The sequence below is a fragment of the Budorcas taxicolor genome, chromosome 23, assembly GCF_023091745.1.
Source record: "Budorcas taxicolor isolate Tak-1 chromosome 23, Takin1.1, whole genome shotgun sequence".
Taxonomy (NCBI): domain Eukaryota; kingdom Metazoa; phylum Chordata; class Mammalia; order Artiodactyla; family Bovidae; genus Budorcas; species Budorcas taxicolor.
The window spans coordinates 40,874,131-40,892,374 of NC_068932.1; the positions used below are offsets into that span (position 1 = coordinate 40,874,131).

Here is an 18,244-nt window from a genome sequence, read left to right on the forward strand (position 1 = left end):
TTCCCTTCTCCAGGGGAATCTTCCTGACCTAGGGATTGAACTCCAGTCTCCTGCATTGCAGGCAGATTCTTTACCATCTGAGCCACCAGGAAGTCCCTTAATGGTCAGATCACTGTCCAAATGTGACATTTTCCCCAGCCCCTCCCTCAGTGAGTACATTCTGAATACATGAATACTTTGAAAGTGACCCCAGTGACAAATGGGGGTGGGGTGGGGGGAGGCAAGGGGGAAGAGAGGTGAAGAGTTCTTTCCAGAGGGCAAGACTGCCTCCTGCATCTGTAACTCAGGACCTTTGGGGGGTACTGTTCAGCAAGTTTATTTAAAGGGCTCGTCCTTTCTTCTCTCAGCAGGACCCCAGCTTCAACACCGGTTCGGAGCCTGCAGAGGCGTCCCCAGAAATGTTCCCTCCCCCAGCAGCATCCCAGCCATTTGCAAATGAAGGGACAGCAGCTGGATACTGGGAAACAGATGGGCCTCCTCATTTGCATGGGTTTGATCTGGCAGCCCTGGACCCGCAAGTTCAGGCCTGGCCAGAGAAGCAACTGCGTTTGGGCAAAGGCACAGATTCCCAGCCCGCGGGGTCTCCAGCGAGGAGCTGGATCAGAAGGACCCCTGGGAGAGGTGCCCCTAAAGTCAGAGCGGGCAGGGAGCCTCTGCAGTGGGCAGGGCCCATCCCCAGCTGGCTGGGCCCCCGCAGGACCCAGGGAGGCCAGACAAGCCACAGGGATCACTTTTCTCCGGTGATTTGCGGAGAAGTCTCTCTAGGGGGATCCTGGGCTGGAGGACTGAAACCACATTCATTCAGGAAATTCCAAATTAAGATAGGCGCCACCGTGGTTAACCTTTCTCCCCAACTCTGAGCCGCCTATTTGCATGGAGGTGAAGGCTTCACGAAAACAAACAAACTTTCAAGAGTCTCTGCCTCCCCACCATGAGAGAGTGCTAACTCTTTGGGACCCCACAGACTGTAGCCCACAAGGTTCCTCTGTCCATGGGACTTCCCAGCAAGAACACTGTACATGGGTTACCATTTCCTCCTCCAGGGGAATCTTCCCAACCCAGGGATTGAACCTGAGTCTCCAGTGTCCCCTACACTGCAGGCAGATTCTTGACCACTGAGCCACTGGGGAAATCCACCTCCCAACAGAGCCCCTTTCAAAACCCTCAAGAGCATCGGACCTGGGAATGGCTGTGCAAGGCTCCCCAGTATCTTAGCTTCCTGAGATGTGGACAAGGGCATACCAGGTCCTTTCTTAAGTGGAGACTATTCACCCCTCTCCAGGGCATGAGGAGGAAGCCTTATTCAAACCTCTGAGTCCCCAGGCAAGGCCCCGAAGATGGAAGCAGAATCATGTTCATTGCCCAGTCCAGGCCCCCTGGCTTCCTAGGCTGTCTCCCTGCTTCCACGTAGGTCAAGCAAGAAACTGCAGCTCCAGATAGACAAGGGAAAAAAAGAAACAACCTACACAAGTGCCAACTGCAGGCTACCCTGACCTCCTCACTCGCCATAACTTAAACTGGGGGCACAGGTGGCTCAGTGGTAAAGAATCTGGCCTGCCAATGCAGGAGACGCAGGTTTGATCCCTGGGTCAGGAAGATCCCCTGGAGGAGAAAATGGCAACCCATTCCAGTGTTCTTGTCTGGAGAACCCCAGGAATCGGGGAGCCTGGTGGGCTGCCATCTATAGGGTTGCACAGTCAGACACGACTGAAGCAAATTAGCAGCAGCAGCAGCAGCAGTTTATCCCCACTGAGCCTCGCACAGAGTAGGAAACAGTAGGGTCTCAACTCAACTGAGGTGCAAACTATTACACAGCAGTTACGCTGCAATGTGAAAGCTGTGCCACAGTCACGCCTCAGCACTCAGGTCTGGAAGCTGCGGCTACATCAGGGCTTCGAGGTTTAGAGGGGACACGCTGCGGTGCTGCCTCCCCACCACGCATCATACAACTTCTCCCCCACACAGAGACCCCTCCTGAACACTGGCGTCCTCTGAATCCGCCAAGCAGGTGATCGGTGCAAAGTACGGCTAACTGAACCAGCCCTGATTCACCCCCAAGTCTAGCTGGAACCACTCAGAGAGCATTAAAAAAAAAAAAAAAATCATCAAACTGAACTCTATTTGCTTTAAAAACGAGCTCTGTTCCTCAGCCTCTTTTTTTCCCCTAGGACATCCTTCCTGGCCAAGGCCGAAGGAAGTGTAGGTGTTGGAGCTTCTGCCCTTTCATTCTTGGAATTTTTCCCCCCTTTTATTTTTATTTTGTACTTTTTTTTTTTTTTTTGCTTTCCTAGTCTCTGACATTAACAGGCCCAGCGTGCATCATGTCTATGACCACAGGTTGCAGGAGCCCTGGGTATACCAGCAGTCTCACAGGTAGGCCTTGACCGAATCTCAAATCAGAAAATGCTCAAGAAAAGTTCAACACAACGTCAAACGGAGAACCAAAACGGAACACTGAGCAGGTCCCAGGGCAGACCACCCAACGCAGTCGGGACAAGAAGAACAGGATGGCCTGGAGCTGCTGCGTGGGAGCTAGTCCTTCCCGTCCTGACTCCCTGCCACGTGACTCAGCCTGGGACACTAACTGGGACTCAGAGTAGCCACCCTCTGATCTCCTGGGCAGCAGAAAGGGTTAGCTTCTTACCGATAAGCGACATACCACCAGAGGCTGTTCCAGAAGAATCCCAAGGCAGTAATTACTGGAATGGCTTTACTGCCATGACTTTTCTTCAAATAGCTTTAGGGGAATAGATGTGGACAGATGAGAAGAAACAGCATTAACCAGCAGTGTCCTTACATGTTTGAGAGTCAGATGACAGATTTAGGAATAACCGGGCCCCCAAAAGATCCCACAAAAGACCCTCCTGCTCAGGAAAGAGGCATGCACTGGGGAATCTTTGCTGCACCAATAAACTGACCCCAAGGCCTGGGCCCATGCTCACTAACTATGGGGTCTTGGAGGAATCATTTCATCTTCAAGAGTCTAGGTCAAGAGTTTCATCTGTATAAATGGGAATGTGAATAGCTGGGGTCCGCTGTGTTATTAAGATTAGAGACAGTGCGGGGAGGAGGATCTACAGGAAAGTGGGTCAAAAGGTACAGATTTCCAGTCACAAGATAAAGAAGTCCCAGGGATAAAACGTAAACGTGATGACCTCGGTTAACACTGCCGTATAGTTGGTATACATGAACGTTGCTGAGAGTAAATCCTGAGTGTTTTCATTACATGGGAAAAAAACTTTCTTTTTCTTTTTTTGTGTGTGTCTTTATGAGATGCTGGATATTAGCTAAACTTACTGCGGTCATCATTTCACAATACATATAAGTCAAATCACAACACTGTACATCTTAAACAGTGCTGTCTATTATATCTCAATAAAACTAGGGAAAAAAGATTAGAGATAATATGTCAAGGTACCTCACACAAGGTCCAACACACAGCAGGCATTTAATAGATATTGTTATCATCTGCATTCTCATCCTCTCAAGGAATGAATGGGCTAAAAAGACTATGACCCCACCCACACTGCCTACCCCTACTCACACCCTCATCCTTCGTACCCCCGCCCGACTTGTCCTGTCAAATAACCCCCTAGGGGTGTAACATACAAATAACTACTCAGCCTCCCTCCACCCCCAGTACCATGGGTACCATAAACAGCTCCCTGCCATGAAGACTGGAAGTCTAGACACCTGTGCACTGAGGAAGGCCCAGCAGGCTGCCTGGAGGAAGTCAGAATATACCAACCTGGCAAGCCCGTCTTAACGTGCTATGGACACCCCTCAAGGGCCAGGACCCAGGCAGAGAATGCAACACCCCTCCTTCCCGCCAGCCAACCCCATAACCCTCTCTCCATCCTCCTTTCTTTCTCTTTGGCCAAACCACACAGCAGGCAGGACCTTAGTTCCCCAACCAGGGATCAAACCCGTGCCCCTTGCAGTGAAAGGATGAAGTCCTAGCCGCTGGACTGCCAGGGAGGTCTCCCCCCATCCTTCTGCACAGGGCCTTTTGACAATCCTTCGTCTGGAAGTCCCCAAACACAGAACTCCCTGAGAAAATACATTGCTCTTTGTGAAGCACACATCCCGCTATTATTACATAGCTGCAAATGACTTCTTTAGACAGGGAAAAAAAAGTCAACCCTGAACTGTTTGGACCACAAGCAGCAAGAGGATCACATTTCTAAAGTCCAGATTTGTAAATGCCCCAGATAATAAAAAGGATTGGATAAAACCAGAGCCAAGAGCTCCCTTTCTATTTTAATTAATGCAAATACCTCTCATCAGAAGACTAGACATCCTACATGGTAGGGTAAACATCCCTGAAATATTGACTAGACATCCTATCTCAGGTTTTTACCTAAAGGAGGAAGTTGGGTGGGGCGGGGAGGAAATAAGCACTCACTGAGCACCTAGTATCTGCTAGGAAATACAGTGACGGCTTTACATCCATTTGCATTTAATCCTTAAAGTCCCCCTTATAAGATATTTATTATCAGATAGACTTTTAGATAAAGAAAGGGAGGCTCAGAGAGGTTATCCAACAAATCCAAGGTCACAGCACCAGTAGATAAAGAGAGAGTCAAACCTGCCTTGTCTAGCTCTCAAGGCCAAGTTCTTTTGGAGAGTTTCTGTCCCCAGAAAGCACATCACATACCATTTAAAATGATTTTATTCATGTCTATGAAAAAAAAAGCAAATGCAGAATTTAGGCTAATTATATAGAGGCTTCCTGGTCTTTTACAGGCGTGAGTGAGTGATTTTCAATTGGAAACCTTTATAATATTTAGGATCTATAATTAATTGTGTGCCCACCTAAGAAGGCAACATGTTTCGGTCAAGGTCAGGAGGCTTAGAGGGATGGGAGGGAGGTGGCTTCTTTGGAGGGTGAGGGGCTACCCATGTGGCAGGCAGGATCTTAGTTCTCTGACCAGGGATTGAACCCAGGCCCTTGGCAATGAAAGGGCTGTGTCCTAACCACAGGACTACCAGGGAGTTCCCAAAGGAAGGCTTGTGAAGGCAGTCACACTCCTTTGAGGCAATCTCATCATCTATTCATGATCTGAAGTTTAAGGATTTTCAAAGAGTTTAAACCCTCAACTCACCCCTGCAAAGATCTTCCAATTCAGCTTACAGCACTGCCTCACTCCCCTCAACACACAACGCTGGCCTTTTCAATGTCTTGATATCTTTAAAACATTACAATTGGTCACGTATGTAAAAACTTAAGAGTAAACTGGTCTTTAAAAAGAGGTCACACATAGTAACTTTGAAGGAGTTCTCGCGTAGAAAATAATCATCACGGTTTATACAGAGTTTATTGTACTAATGTCAGAGCTCAGAACTGGGCTCTTTCTTTCAAGTAAAGTGCTGCATATAAATCACAAAATATATACATCCCTTGTTCTCAATTCTGAATCTATCGGTATTTTCCTTATAAGCTATTTTTTTTACCTCCTCATAAAACATGTTCACCACGACTCGACATTCTATATACGCGCATTCCATTCAGACACGACTTGGAATTTACCATGCTTTAGTTGGACAGGGGTTAAAGGAAAGAGTAGGCCACACCTTAGCTCCCTGACTCAGTATAGTCAAGAAGAAGCTGAAATTTTTAATATCCACATGAAAATGGCAAAAGTCCAGAATGGGACGTAACTACTTATGGTGTTCTGAAGTGGAATAAGTGACAACGGCTCACACCCAACATCTTAAAACTCCATCAGTGTACAAAGCTCCTAAAACACAAATTACTGAAGCTCTAAAGCCTGCCTATTTTGCTTGACCTGTACTCTTTAAGGACGACCGTGGTCAAAACTGGTCATTACATATCCTTTTGCATGAACCTATAAATGGTAAAAGCTTGAAGTTATACAAACAGAGGCCAGTGAAAGCCTGCAACCACCACCTACCACGGATGTGGCTACCATCTTGGATTTCCTATTATCCCCTAAAATGGGATGGTAACAATCAGAACGAGGGAGGAAAAAAAAAAAAACTGGGAAAAGCGTGACCTCTATTAATTTCGGAAAGAAATATCTCCAGGACATGGGGGACCATCATGGTGAAAAGGCCAGCAGCTTGTTCAACCAGACTTCTTTACAGAACCAGCCTTCCCTCCCTTCCCCACCTCCTCGCATTCCCTGATCCAGGAAAACCAGAACTGAACCTAGTGGGGTCACTCCAGGTCTACCTGAGTGATCAAGAGGAAGTGGCCAGTGTGTACAGATTCTCAGCCTGCCAGAAAGCCTTAAGGCTTCCCACGAAGATAAACACTGTCCCCAAAATGGTATACGAGCTGCGTAGAGCTTTATAAACTCAAGTTCAAGAGCCTCTAGCAAGTCAGAGCTGAATTCTTCAATCAGAGCTGATTTGTTCATCGTGGATTTAATGATCAGAAACCCCTCTCCTCTTTGGCTTAAGGTCAAACATTCCACCCTTGCTTTAGGTCCACGGTTTGGCACATACGGCCTTCAACATGGTCACTGTCAGTTTAAAGATACTACCAAGACAGCAGAGTCAGAGGGGACACGGGGAGGGTGTGACACGGTTAACCACACCAGGCCCTGCAATGCCAGGGAAGCTGGACAAAGAGCCATTTCTAAATCTCACTTGGGTACAGAAAAAGCACAAAAAGGATGCAACATCGAAGGCTAAAGTCATCTCTCCAGAAAAACGAAATAATACTAAAGACCATGCGTCTTTTGCACAGCCTCATAAGATGCACTGGATCAGAAAACCATTTGTGGCATAGCCTGAAAAGCTTCCCAACAATCACTTCTGAATTGCCTACCTGGCAAGCCACCCTGCTACAAATCTTAACCAGCACAGCAGAAAGTAACACACAAATTGTATTTCCTTTGGAACCTAAAATCCCATACTCCATTTCCCATCTTTCCCTTTAAAGACTAAAATAAGAGGATTTTTTAATGGAAATGTACAATTAAGCCAAACTCTAATTGGGGGGTGGGGTGGGCGGTGTGCTGGTGGGGGAGGAGATAGCCTTTTAACAATTATTCTGGATATGTAAACACCCAAACAAGAGACTGCAAATGGGAAGGCTCCTGGACACATTTTATTGAGAATGTAAACATTAAACAAAACTCTTCCTGTTTAAACACTACCCCAGTTATTTCATAACCATGTAATTATTCATTAAGTTTGATATTGAAAACATCTCATAGGGATTGCTCTAGTTATATGAATGCTCACCCTCAACTTAATGGGAAAGGACTTGAAAGCAACAAGTCTTCAGTGATGGCCTAGTGGGAGCTAGTCACCTAGTAGGTGTGTGCCTGCTAAATCATTTCAGTCGTGTATGACTCTTTGCGGCCCCGTGGACTGTAGCCCACCAGGCTCCCCTGTTCATGGGCTTCTCCAGGCAAGAATACTAGAGTGGGTTGCCAGGCCCTGCTCTTGGGGATCTTCGCAACAGAGGGATCGAACCGGAGTTTCATTATGTTTCCTGCATTGGAGGAGGGTTCTTTACCACTAGCGCCACTCAGAGCTTTAATTGGTTAAAATAAAAAGCAAAATACACACACACTTCAAATCTGCATGAGAGCGGACCAGTAGAGAAAATATACAAATACCAATTCTCTGGGCTTGCTAAATTTTTGCTCTAGAAGTAATATTAAACACAGCTCTTTGTCTATGAATTGTGAAATACTTTATATACTTATAAAGAATGTGTACCTCATTGTGTATTTAACTGCACAAGCCTGCATTTGGTTTAATTTACTAAGAATAAGTCCTTGTTCCTAAGCTAACTATCAAGTTACAGTCAACTCTTAAATATTAACACTCATATTGAGGAACAAAGATGCAGGTAATACAAAACAGAAGATTATTTTAAATCATTCATTCTTGGTATGCGGATATATTCTTTTTTTTCTTTTCCTTTTAACTTGCAATTAAATGCGTATGGCTGATATTATGGCATTTACAATACTTCTAACGAAAGATCTAACCCACACTGGAAAATTCTGACAGTGGGGAAGTCTCCATGTAGACCCCCTGCTCCATCTCTCTGGCTCTTGAACTTTGGACCAATTCACATCAGCTCAAGACAGCATGACCTCATAAGGTTGCCCCAAAACTGACTGCGGGGGGGAAAAAAAAAAAAAAAGCAAACTACTTTCTTTCCAGGTAGTTACTTCTCAGCGTCACACTTTCTGGAGGGTGGGAAAGTAATTAAAGGTTTTGGGTTGGAAAAGGCCTTTTATTTTAACTCCTACTGGGCTGGTGTAAACAAAGATGTCGTTAAAGTCAACAACGACTTAATTAACCAGAGTAGGTGACAATGTCAGGAAGAACTTGAAAGCAAGAGTCCTCGCTGCTACAGGGTAATCAAGCTTGACTATAAATAATTAGAACTTTAATCAACAGAACAGTACTTGGCATTGAGGACTGGCCGCCTTGAGTCAGTAACTGAGTTTAAACCCTGCACAGCTGGTCCCCGACAAGAATGACTGACCAACCAAAAATACTCATTTTTTTAGTCTGGAATATTAACAACTAAAATCTTCTAGAGATTGTTTTCTTAAGTCAGTTGAGTAGACCCAAACCTACAGCTACCACTTCAGAACGTGTCCAGAAGACAAATGATACATGACAGGTGACGGGATATATGATCATGATACATGGTAGATGAGATGATGCTGATACATGACAGGATGATAGATGATGGATGGGATGGGATGATGATCAATGAGATGATACTGTGCAAAGCTGAGACAATTGGAAAAGGATTCTCTAGAGGGAGGGCTCAGGCCCCTTCCTGGAACTTAGTCACATTTTTCTCTGGCCACATTTATCTAAACTGAGCTTCCACATTAGCAAGCCAAAAAGTCTTCCAAGATAAGGCCCTGTAGGATAGAAGGTCAAGGCTGAACTTACTTTATCCAAAGCTATAGTTAAAACACGCCATGGAGGACAGATAGCGACTGATGGACACACACGGATGGGGGACTCTGTCGGTCTCTCTCCAATTCGCCAGGACCACAGCCTAAACTGGAGCTGCCCGACTTAGTCTGCTTCCAGTTGCTAAAAATTTTTCTTTCTCATCTATAATTAGATTACCTTCCTAATAGCCTCTGACACCAAAGCTAAACTCCTGCGCTGGAAGAATTCATCTTAGGGCTCAAATCAGTCGACAGGGGAAGTGCAGACCCTACAGAAAGCCAACACAGCTGCTCCTCCATCAGCGAACAACTTTCTTCTCAACTGTCTTCAAAAGCCTAGATGTCTCCTGATGTTGTGGCAACTGACACAGCCAGCCCATGGGACTGGAAAGATGGGCGTGCCCAACTCACCAGGAACGAGGACAACAACTTGTCCCAGGTACTCATTAGACACCAGGACCTGTGCTAACTGCGTTTTACATCCAGACCCACTTAAATCTCCCAGCAACCTTTTTGAGGCAGGTCATCAGAAGGCTTCTGAAGATATCAATATTCATTTAACATTAATAAAGAGACCCTGAAGATTATAATCCAGCCCTCAGATGACAGAAAAGGAAACTGAGATCCAGGGGGTTGTGTGCTTTTTCCAAAGCCACCTCTTTCCAGGGTTTTGCACAGCTTCCACTAAACCTTTGTTTGAAAAAAACCTCTCACAACTCTGGACGCAAACCTCATAGGAGCTGTGAACCCCAAAATATGACCTCCCATTTCAGAGAATTCAGGCACCTCCCCTCAACCCCCAAGTGCATTCACAGATGCCAGGCCGGGAAGACCAGCCTCCAACAACACTCACATTGTTGAATGTACATTTCTACACAAAGAACTGCCGGGGGTACTGCGTCCTCGTCCGTCTCCACCCCCCTCCCCATCCCTGCCTCACCTCTTCCTACCAGTATGTGCACATATATTTTTGAACTCCCTTCAATAATTAAAGACGATAAAAAGAAGTCCTCCAGGACCATTTTACACTTTATGTTGAAATAAACTCCCAATCACGCTGCCCTGAAAGTCGAAATGAGAAATGACATTTTCTTCCTAACCTGGGCCATTCCTGGGCTCACACTGCAGGAAACCCTCCCGTTCAGCAGCCTCAGTGTGTGTACTGAGCCATGCACCCCAGGGAAAACCGGCAATTAGAGAAACATCCATTTTAATTATTAGCAAAATTAAAAACGTACAGGCATGACTTTCAGAAACTGGGAACCTTTTCCCTCAAGTTAAGCCCTTTAAACATGCATCCCCATTGCAAGTGACATTGGAGCTCATGTCACCAGGAGGCAGTTCCATAATCCCTGGAGCCGGAGCCTGTGAACACTTCAGACACAAACTCCTACGAGGTTCCCTACCGGAGACCTGGAAGCCACTGCAGCGTCACTACACCTGTTTACTACAAACCTCCATACCTCTGGGTAAGAAAAAGGGCACAAGCTTCCACTTGCAACTGCTGAGCTGCTTCTGGTAAGAAGCACCTCCATTTTAGAAAAAAAAGATATGCCTTTATCCTTGCATGACTCAGGGTCTCAGTGGGAGCCCCCCTCGGATGAGGACACAGCCCTCCCCTCCCGGTCTGGTCCTGGACAGGCTTGCGGTCTTCTTCCGAGCAGGGTCTTTTCCAGAACAGCTGACCGACCCCAGCCCACGCAGGCCCCCAGAGCTCAGCAGGCACCAGGTGGGCTCTCAGCAAACAGGTTCATTAAGTGGCGATGAGTGCTAGGATCTGCCGTTTTATTCTCGGATTACCACTCGAAAAATAACTCAGCTACCAATATTCCCTACTGATGACAGATCTCGTGCGGCACCAAGTTGAGGCTGGGCTACCGACGTCGAGGAAGGACCCGGGAGAAGAGGTTCCAAGTCTGCCTGGCGGGAAAATTCAGCCCTTGTGAGTTTTGTGCTCACAACTGGCCTCATGCCTTTCTGTATGTTCCAAAATGCATAATGTGTTGCCTGCGTGCAGTTTCCACAGCTGAAACACCAACGCGCACCCTGTTAGATCTGGAAGTTCTCAGAGATTCGGGAAAGGCCCAGGTACATTTCAAATTGACCTAAAATAGAATCTGCTGCTCTGTGACGTGTGGCTTAAGTATTATGAATTACAAGGGCTAAAAAGAATGTAATGTCTCAACCCTCTCCACGCTGAAGTTCAGAAGCTTTCTCTCCTTAGACAATGAAAATAAAATGTCAGCATTTCAGAGGTTGGCAATTTCCCTGCGTGACTCCTTTTGCCGGCAAACTGCAATCCTTTACATTGTGAGCAAGACTCTCTCGGGTAAGCAGGGAGTGGTAGATGGCATTCAACTCCGAGCTGCCTGCCACGGCTCTCCTGGCACTGGAGGAACTGCCAGCCGCCTCCCTTACCCAGCACAGAGAAAAACGCACACGCCAAGAAACCACCGAACTACACCACCCTGCCCTCAGCGTGACAGCTGAGAACCTTCTCTTGTAATCCCTGGCTTGCAGGGGGCAGAGAGCCACAAGCTCCGCTCTTGGAGGTCTCCTTTACAACGCAAGGGGCAGCTGATTCTCAAACAGGCCTTGACCTCACTGCCACTTCCCCCAGATAAATCCCCAAACAAACTTGGTACCCTGAGAGCGAAATGAGATAACTTACCTTCCGGCTCAACCGTGGTATCGTCAACTAAATTGAAGGAGGGCCGGGCCAGGGACAAGGTTGCCATGGTGACCACAACCAGGCAGAGGAGGTGACCCCAGCTGACCATGGTTACAGTGCCGATCCCCTGTCCTCTTCCATATCTCCATGTGGACGTTAATCCCATCTGCACCCTTCCTCTACGAGCATGGACTGCCTGCAGCAATGCCTTCAGCCGGCGGTGGGCTCAGGAATCAAGGTGCTGCGGCAGCCGCTCGCTGGCCTTGCCGCTGCTGCTGCTGCTGCTGCTGCTGCAACCTCTAGAGGAGAGAGACACTGCAAGTCAGTGAAATCTTCCCCAATACCAATTTAGTGCAACCCAGTTCTCTTTCATCATCTGCAAATACCTTCCATCCACACCTGAGTCCCAGGGGTTTCCACCAGACCGGTCCACAAAAACGTGTTAGGCTGACGGTTGAGAAAGCCTACTCTTAGGAAACAGAGATTAAAAGAGTAGCTACAGGACCCAGATACGTGCAGCCACTTCAGCTGGGCAAGCGGACTCTCTCCTCCTACCCACTGTCACCTCTCCCGCCCTCCAAAAGCCAAAGCTACGTGACCTTAGTTTCAAGGGCAACTACAAAAGCCAAGTTAACGATGCTCCGGCTGGCATAGCCAGCCTCTCGTTAACTTCTTTCACACCAACTGGGCTTCAGAGGTGTCTGCTTCTGGGGGCTGGAGCTAAGTGGCTTGCTCCACCCTCCCTGGAGCCCTCGGGAGGAAGGGAGACCAGCAAAATAAAGAACCCCAGGAAGGCGACCAAAAATTCCCACCAGTTTACACTTGTCAAGATTCATTTTCAAATGCAGAAATGTATTTCAATCTTTTCACCAAGCAGCCACTTACAAAGAATGAACGAGACTGCAATACATTCAAAGCAGCTGATCCAAAAAGAGGTTCAAATCTTGAATCCCATTCCACTGTGACGAATGGCAGCCCAGGCCTAGTGGGTGTCTTCAAACTAGACAGAGTGCATTAAGAAACAGAGCAGATGCAAACTCCTTTGAATAACACGGGTGTTCATTAATGATGATGATGGTGATGATGATATGTAAATTACTCTCAGGGTAGGTGATTGGGCCAATAACTTTCAATATCCTAACTTACTGACTAAAATTTCAGAACAGAAGTTACCAGGGGGTGTTCAATGTACTAGTCCGCTCACCCATTTAATTCAAAAGCAAAGAGAAATTTCCAAGCTTAAGATAATCCAAGACTTTACATTTGTTCAGTATCAATTACTAAGAATAAGAACCAAAATGCACAAGCTTCAGAGAATTTGATCCAATCACAGATTCTGTGAATTACATATGAAAGAACCACATTTTATAGGATTGAGGGTGGAGGTGAGACCTTTAATATACAAATCTCGAAACCCCACGCTTTCTGCTTGCGGACTTCATGTTTCAGATTATGACTTGGGATTTCAATACTGCTTGAGTGTCCCCAAAGCTACATCAGAAAAAACTTTCAGCCTTGACTAAGGATTAGAGTGAGTAACGGGAAAAGAGGACGCTGCTCCACTTTCAGAGGAGGAAAAAAGAAAGCCTCTTCTTCAAAAGAAAGCACACGTGAAATGGTGTGATTCACAGCAAAAGAAGAGCGCGTGCGTCCACCCCGTGCTTTCAGATTGCTTGAAGGATTTCTTTGGCCAGTTTTTCTTTCCTCTTTGAGGTAAGAGCCTCAAAAGATAACTCCTTATCTATTTCTACATACACGTGGGAGGAGAATACACAAACATTCTCACTGATTTACGAAGCATTTCCAGAATGCATGGGAATTTTTTTGCCTCTAACACAACTCCAGGAAAATCCCAGCAAGAGAGTGGGCCCCAGACTGCTTCCCCAGCCCCCTCACCTACCTGTCCTAGCCTTAAGGAGCTTCCTTTGCAGGGAGAGGCGGACAGTGAGTGACCTCAGCGAGATCTCAAGCCATCCCTTCACCCCATCAGCTTGCACCAGCAACTGACTTATGTAGCCATTTCCAGATACAGGCTCCGCGGCCACCCCCCTTCCTTCCCAAATCTCTGGAAAGTGGAGATGGAGGGTGGCTGGTCTGCACAAATCCTCACCCGAGTGGACAAAGGTATGGAGGGACCTCCTGGGCGGGATAATGAGGTCCCCAGGCTCAGTGTTGGGAACACAGGCCCAGCGTGCCGCTGCCAGCCACAATCCCAGCTTCCTGCCTTCAATACCATAATCCTTCCTGGAGTCTGAGCCTCAGTGAAAGCCCCAGCGTGTTTATTTTTCCCCTTGAAAGGGAACTCTCTTCTCCACTTGGGAGCGGGAGGAGTTGTCACCCTCCCAGTGATGGATGGCTCTTCCTGGCCACCCGTTCCCCAACCCCCCTGTCCATTTTCACCTCGGCACAAGCCTGCCCACAAAGACAGGCAAAGTGACAAGCGAGAGGGCTTGGCTGGGGAGTGGTCCCTATACCAGATCTATGCAATTTACAGAACATTCCCAAACCCTCCACCCTTCAAGAAGCCAAGCCAATATAGCACCCACCTTAACTGAGTCTCTACCCGAGCACTTGGGAGCTTCGTTCCCGGCAGATTTCCCATCAGTCAAAAGTGCCAGGCAAGGTGGGGGGTGCCCAGGCCCCCAGGGGGTAGACCCACCTTCTAGGCTCCAAGCCTCCCTAGGACCCCCACGCCTGAACAGAGCAGGGGGCTCTCAAGGGGTCAGATGTGGTGGGGGTGGAAATTCCTCAACACACTGAAATGTCAAGACAAAATACAGGCTGACCCAGGACCACCTTCTTTTCCCCGTTAACCCCCGGCAAGCCAAGAACTTGCAGCAGCTCCGGGAGAACTCAACACCACCAATCCGGTTCCAACTGTAGCAGTTGTCTCATTTGTGTGCTAGGAATATAGTGAATTTCTCCCCCTTCTCGGGGCGCTAAAGAGCTCAGAGAAATCTGCATTTTAATTGACATTCCAGGGCGAGAGAGAGGGGCGCCCGATTGCTTTTCTATTCAAACTAAACAGGCTTTTCAGATGAAAATGAGTCGAGGCCAGTGGAAGATTTACAGGGATTTGGGACCCAGGGGACAATGGGGTTTTAAATGTTGATAGCGCTTCACACCAAACACATAATGGGTGAAAGAAGGTTTGCCTTTAAGGGTGGTTTTATTGAATTGGGCGAGAGGAAGGAAGGTCCGGAGAAGAGTTTGCAAAGGAGCGGGAGGCGAGGGGAGCGGCTGAGGCTCCACGGCCCCGGGCCGGACCCCTGCGCCTGGCCCGGTGGCCGCGAGGGTCGGAGCCAGCGCCTGGCCCAGGCCCTCGGCTGACTCCCCGGCGCGGCCCCGGCGCTGAAAGAATGAGCGCGCAAGTTAGAACTCGCCTGCGCTTTCGACATCTCCGAGCGGCTGCCGGTAGAGCAGGCAGCGAACTAGAAAAAGTCGGTCCAGTTCGCCCCCTAGCCCCAGGCGAGCCGCGCTCCCTCCAGCCGAGACGGCGGCTGCGGGCCAGGGAGGCCGAAGGGCACTGCAATCGGGGGACCGGAGCAGCCCCCCTCCCAGAGTGCCGCCCCCCGTCCCGAGCCCTCGCCTACCCTACAGAGGTGCTGCCAGCCCCACCTCAGCGGACCCCTCCCGGGGAAGGGTCCCCAGCCGGGGCCTGGATGGAAAGGAGTGGGGGCTCCCCGGGCCTCGGAACGAGGCACCTTCGACGATGTCCCCTCCGAGTCCGGGACCTACCCGTCTATGCCACCAGCGAGGCGGCCCCGCCGCTCGCCCGCCAGCTCTGGGGTCGGAGGATCGCGCCCGGCCAGTGGGAGTGCGCCGGCCGGAGTTTGACAGGGAGGCGGGCGGGGGCGGGGGGTGTCAGCGCCAGAAGCAGATGTCAGCATCTGGATGGGGGTGGAAGCGGCAGCACTGCCCAAACGCCAGCCGTCAGCAGGCACCCAGCTCCCCCATCACCTATGCAGCCAAAGAGGAAGGACAGGGAGCCGCCTCCACAGGGCCAGCCCTCCGTTCGGGAGGCCGTGCACCGGGTGTCTCGGGCTTCCACTGCACCCACTCTCCCGCCCCACGAAGCTCCCCCGAGGCGCCCGACTCGGCGATTACCTTGAATGGCAACGATCCCCGGCGATCGGGTCTGTCCCCGCGCCCAGCGTGGGTCGGGATGGAGCAAACGACCAACTCCCCGCAAAAAAAAAAAAAAGAAAAGAAAAAGTGGTCCTCGCCGGCGCCAAAGTTCCGAGGCTTCACGCGCACCCCAGGCTGCGGAGGCGCGCAGGCATGACGCCCGCGGGCTGCGCTCGGATTTGGGGAGCGGGAGGAAGAAAGCAGTTGGGCTTGGCGTTTCCTCCACCAAACTTCGCTCGCAACTTGCGAACGACTGGAGCGCGGAGGAAAGCCGCGGCCTCGGGGCGCCCGGGCCCCGCCAGCCTGGAAAGGAGTCGCCGCGCCGGGCCAGCTACGCCGCGCGCAGACCCCGCGGCGCCCGAGCTTTGTGGCGGCCGCGCTCACTCCCTTGCTCGCCCGCCCGCCGGCTCGGCTCTCCGCGGCGCTCTCCGCTGCTGCCGCCGCCGCCGCCGCCCCCTCCCGGCGGGTCACGCCCCCGCTGAAACCCGAGCCGTTTCCTGGACGGCGGCGCCCGCTCTGCCAATCAGCGCCGCGCGCCCCGCCGCCCCGACTCGGCGCGGCTCCCGACGCCTGCGAGCGGCCCCGAGACCCCGGCGGGGAGGGCGAGGGGCCCCGGGCCGCACCGGGACGCAGAGGGGCAGCAGGCAGCATCCTCCGTGGATGCGGCCGGGGCCCGCGCCCCCTTCCTTCCCTGGGCAGTTCGCCTGATCCACGGTTTGCCGGGTGGTTACGTTACGCTGTCTCGTTTCAAGTCAAAACAAATGACAGAAAGCCTGCTCTCTACCCGCCCCCACCCGCGGCCACGAGACTTTAAACTGCATCTGCGTGGTATTTGGGCGCTTGGGAGAGAAACAGAATGCAACTGAAACTTTGAGACGAGAGAAAGTAACCTGGGGCATGCCTGCCTGCCCATCAAAACGATAGCGATGAGCAGAGAAGCGAGTGTTTACGGAGGTTCTGCTATAGGCAGGGCGCACGGAATAGAGTCTCCTTTTTCAACCGCACAGCCACCCTGCAGAGTAATAGTCCCAGTTTCTGCTAAGGAAACAGGTTGAGAGATGTTATTTGTCCAGGGTTAACCAGCTGGTTAATGGCAGCAGCTGAGCCTGACTTTGAATCTGGCTGTCTTAGGGAAAAGTTCAAAACTGAGGGGGAAAAATAGTGTTTGGTGCTATGTATTTGGATCAATAAATTCGGAAGATTCTAAGGACTCAACTCTGCTATAAATAGCTGTATGACCTTAAGCAAATCAATTCCTCTCTCTGAATCTTAAGATTCTTCAACTAAATGCCAAGCTGTAACTGGTTAAAGTTCGTATCTTCCATTTACCTTTTCCACTAGGCTGTGTCTACAGGATAATTCATTGTTTAACATACTTGCTCCTCTTCCCCACTCATCCAGCTCCCAAGCAGTGGTGCCTTAAGTCCAAGACAATATAGATAAAAACCTTAATTATTTTTTCTTAGAAAAGGTCATTAAACCCAGAAGTGCTTTGGAGTCCTAAAGATGGATGGAGCAGCAGTACCAAATTGACCTGGGAAATCGACTTTTCCTGCATTTAGAAAGGCAGTTGTTTATGGGTCATTGACACTGCACACTTCACAACATTTACGAAAATATTTTTTCAGGGTGCCACATCATTAGAAAATCATTCTTCTTCACAATACCTCTCAGAGAACTTTTATGTAAAATTACCGAAACACCAAGAGTACAGATCCGTTGAAATGCTTCAAGCGAATGGCTCTGAAATTCTGTTCTGGAAATGTGACAGCAAAAGTAATAGTCCGAGTCTCAAGCAAAATAAAATAATCAGTTCCTATGCTTAGGGGCAGGCTATGGTTTTTGGTCAAGTCTTTTAACCTGGATCAGTCCCATTATCATTTAATTCACGGAGACCCCTTAGCCAGGTGACCTCAACCATCTCCCACACCTGAGTTGTTCTGACCACATCAATGCTTTTCAATGTCTCAGACCAGGCTGAGTGTCTGCCTGCTTGGAGGCTGGCACTTACAACTCTATATTCCACACCAATGGGGAACTCAAGTCTCTCAGGACAGATTCCTTTCCCATCCTGCAAGGAATCCATCAGCCATTGAAAATGCTGTTAACACGTTCTCACATAAATTACTGGTGCAGGAAGCTGCCATCCCTACCCATCGTTCATCAGTGGCTCTGTGTACCCTGAATGAAAAGGAAGCCTTCTGCTGAAAATGACAAATAAGAACACCTACTTCAGTGTCCAGATGCAGTCTGCAGAATTTATTCTTTATAGGAATAAAAGGACACCCATCCATCAAAAGCCCCTTATTCCCTTAAGAGTGTCCGTTTTTAAGTGAGCGAAGCCCGCAAGCCCACAACAGCAAACTCTTTGGTTTAGAGAAAAGCAAAACCATGTTTGGAATTTAAAAAAAAAAAACCAATCCTGTCATCATATTTAGGCTTCAAGTGACCTCAGAGGGTCTAGGAAAGCTTTCACACCAGTGAGGTTTCTGAATGAGAAAATAATCTCTCTACAGTTTTTTTCTCTTCCCTCTTCAAG

General features: G+C 49.1%; 1 protein-coding gene across 1 annotated transcript in view; it reads right to left on the bottom strand.

The window, feature by feature from the left end:
- The window catches only part of FGFR2 (fibroblast growth factor receptor 2), a 99,468-nt gene extending 87,734 nt beyond the window's left edge, over nucleotides 1-11,734 (bottom strand). The window contains exon 1 of the mRNA XM_052660647.1: nucleotides 11,578-11,734. Within this exon, the coding sequence (XP_052516607.1) occupies nucleotides 11,578-11,686 (109 nt within the window). The 5' untranslated portion in view covers nucleotides 11,687-11,734. The remainder of the gene's footprint in view (nucleotides 1-11,577) is intronic.
- Between the last annotated feature and the right edge of the window lie 6,510 nt (nucleotides 11,735-18,244).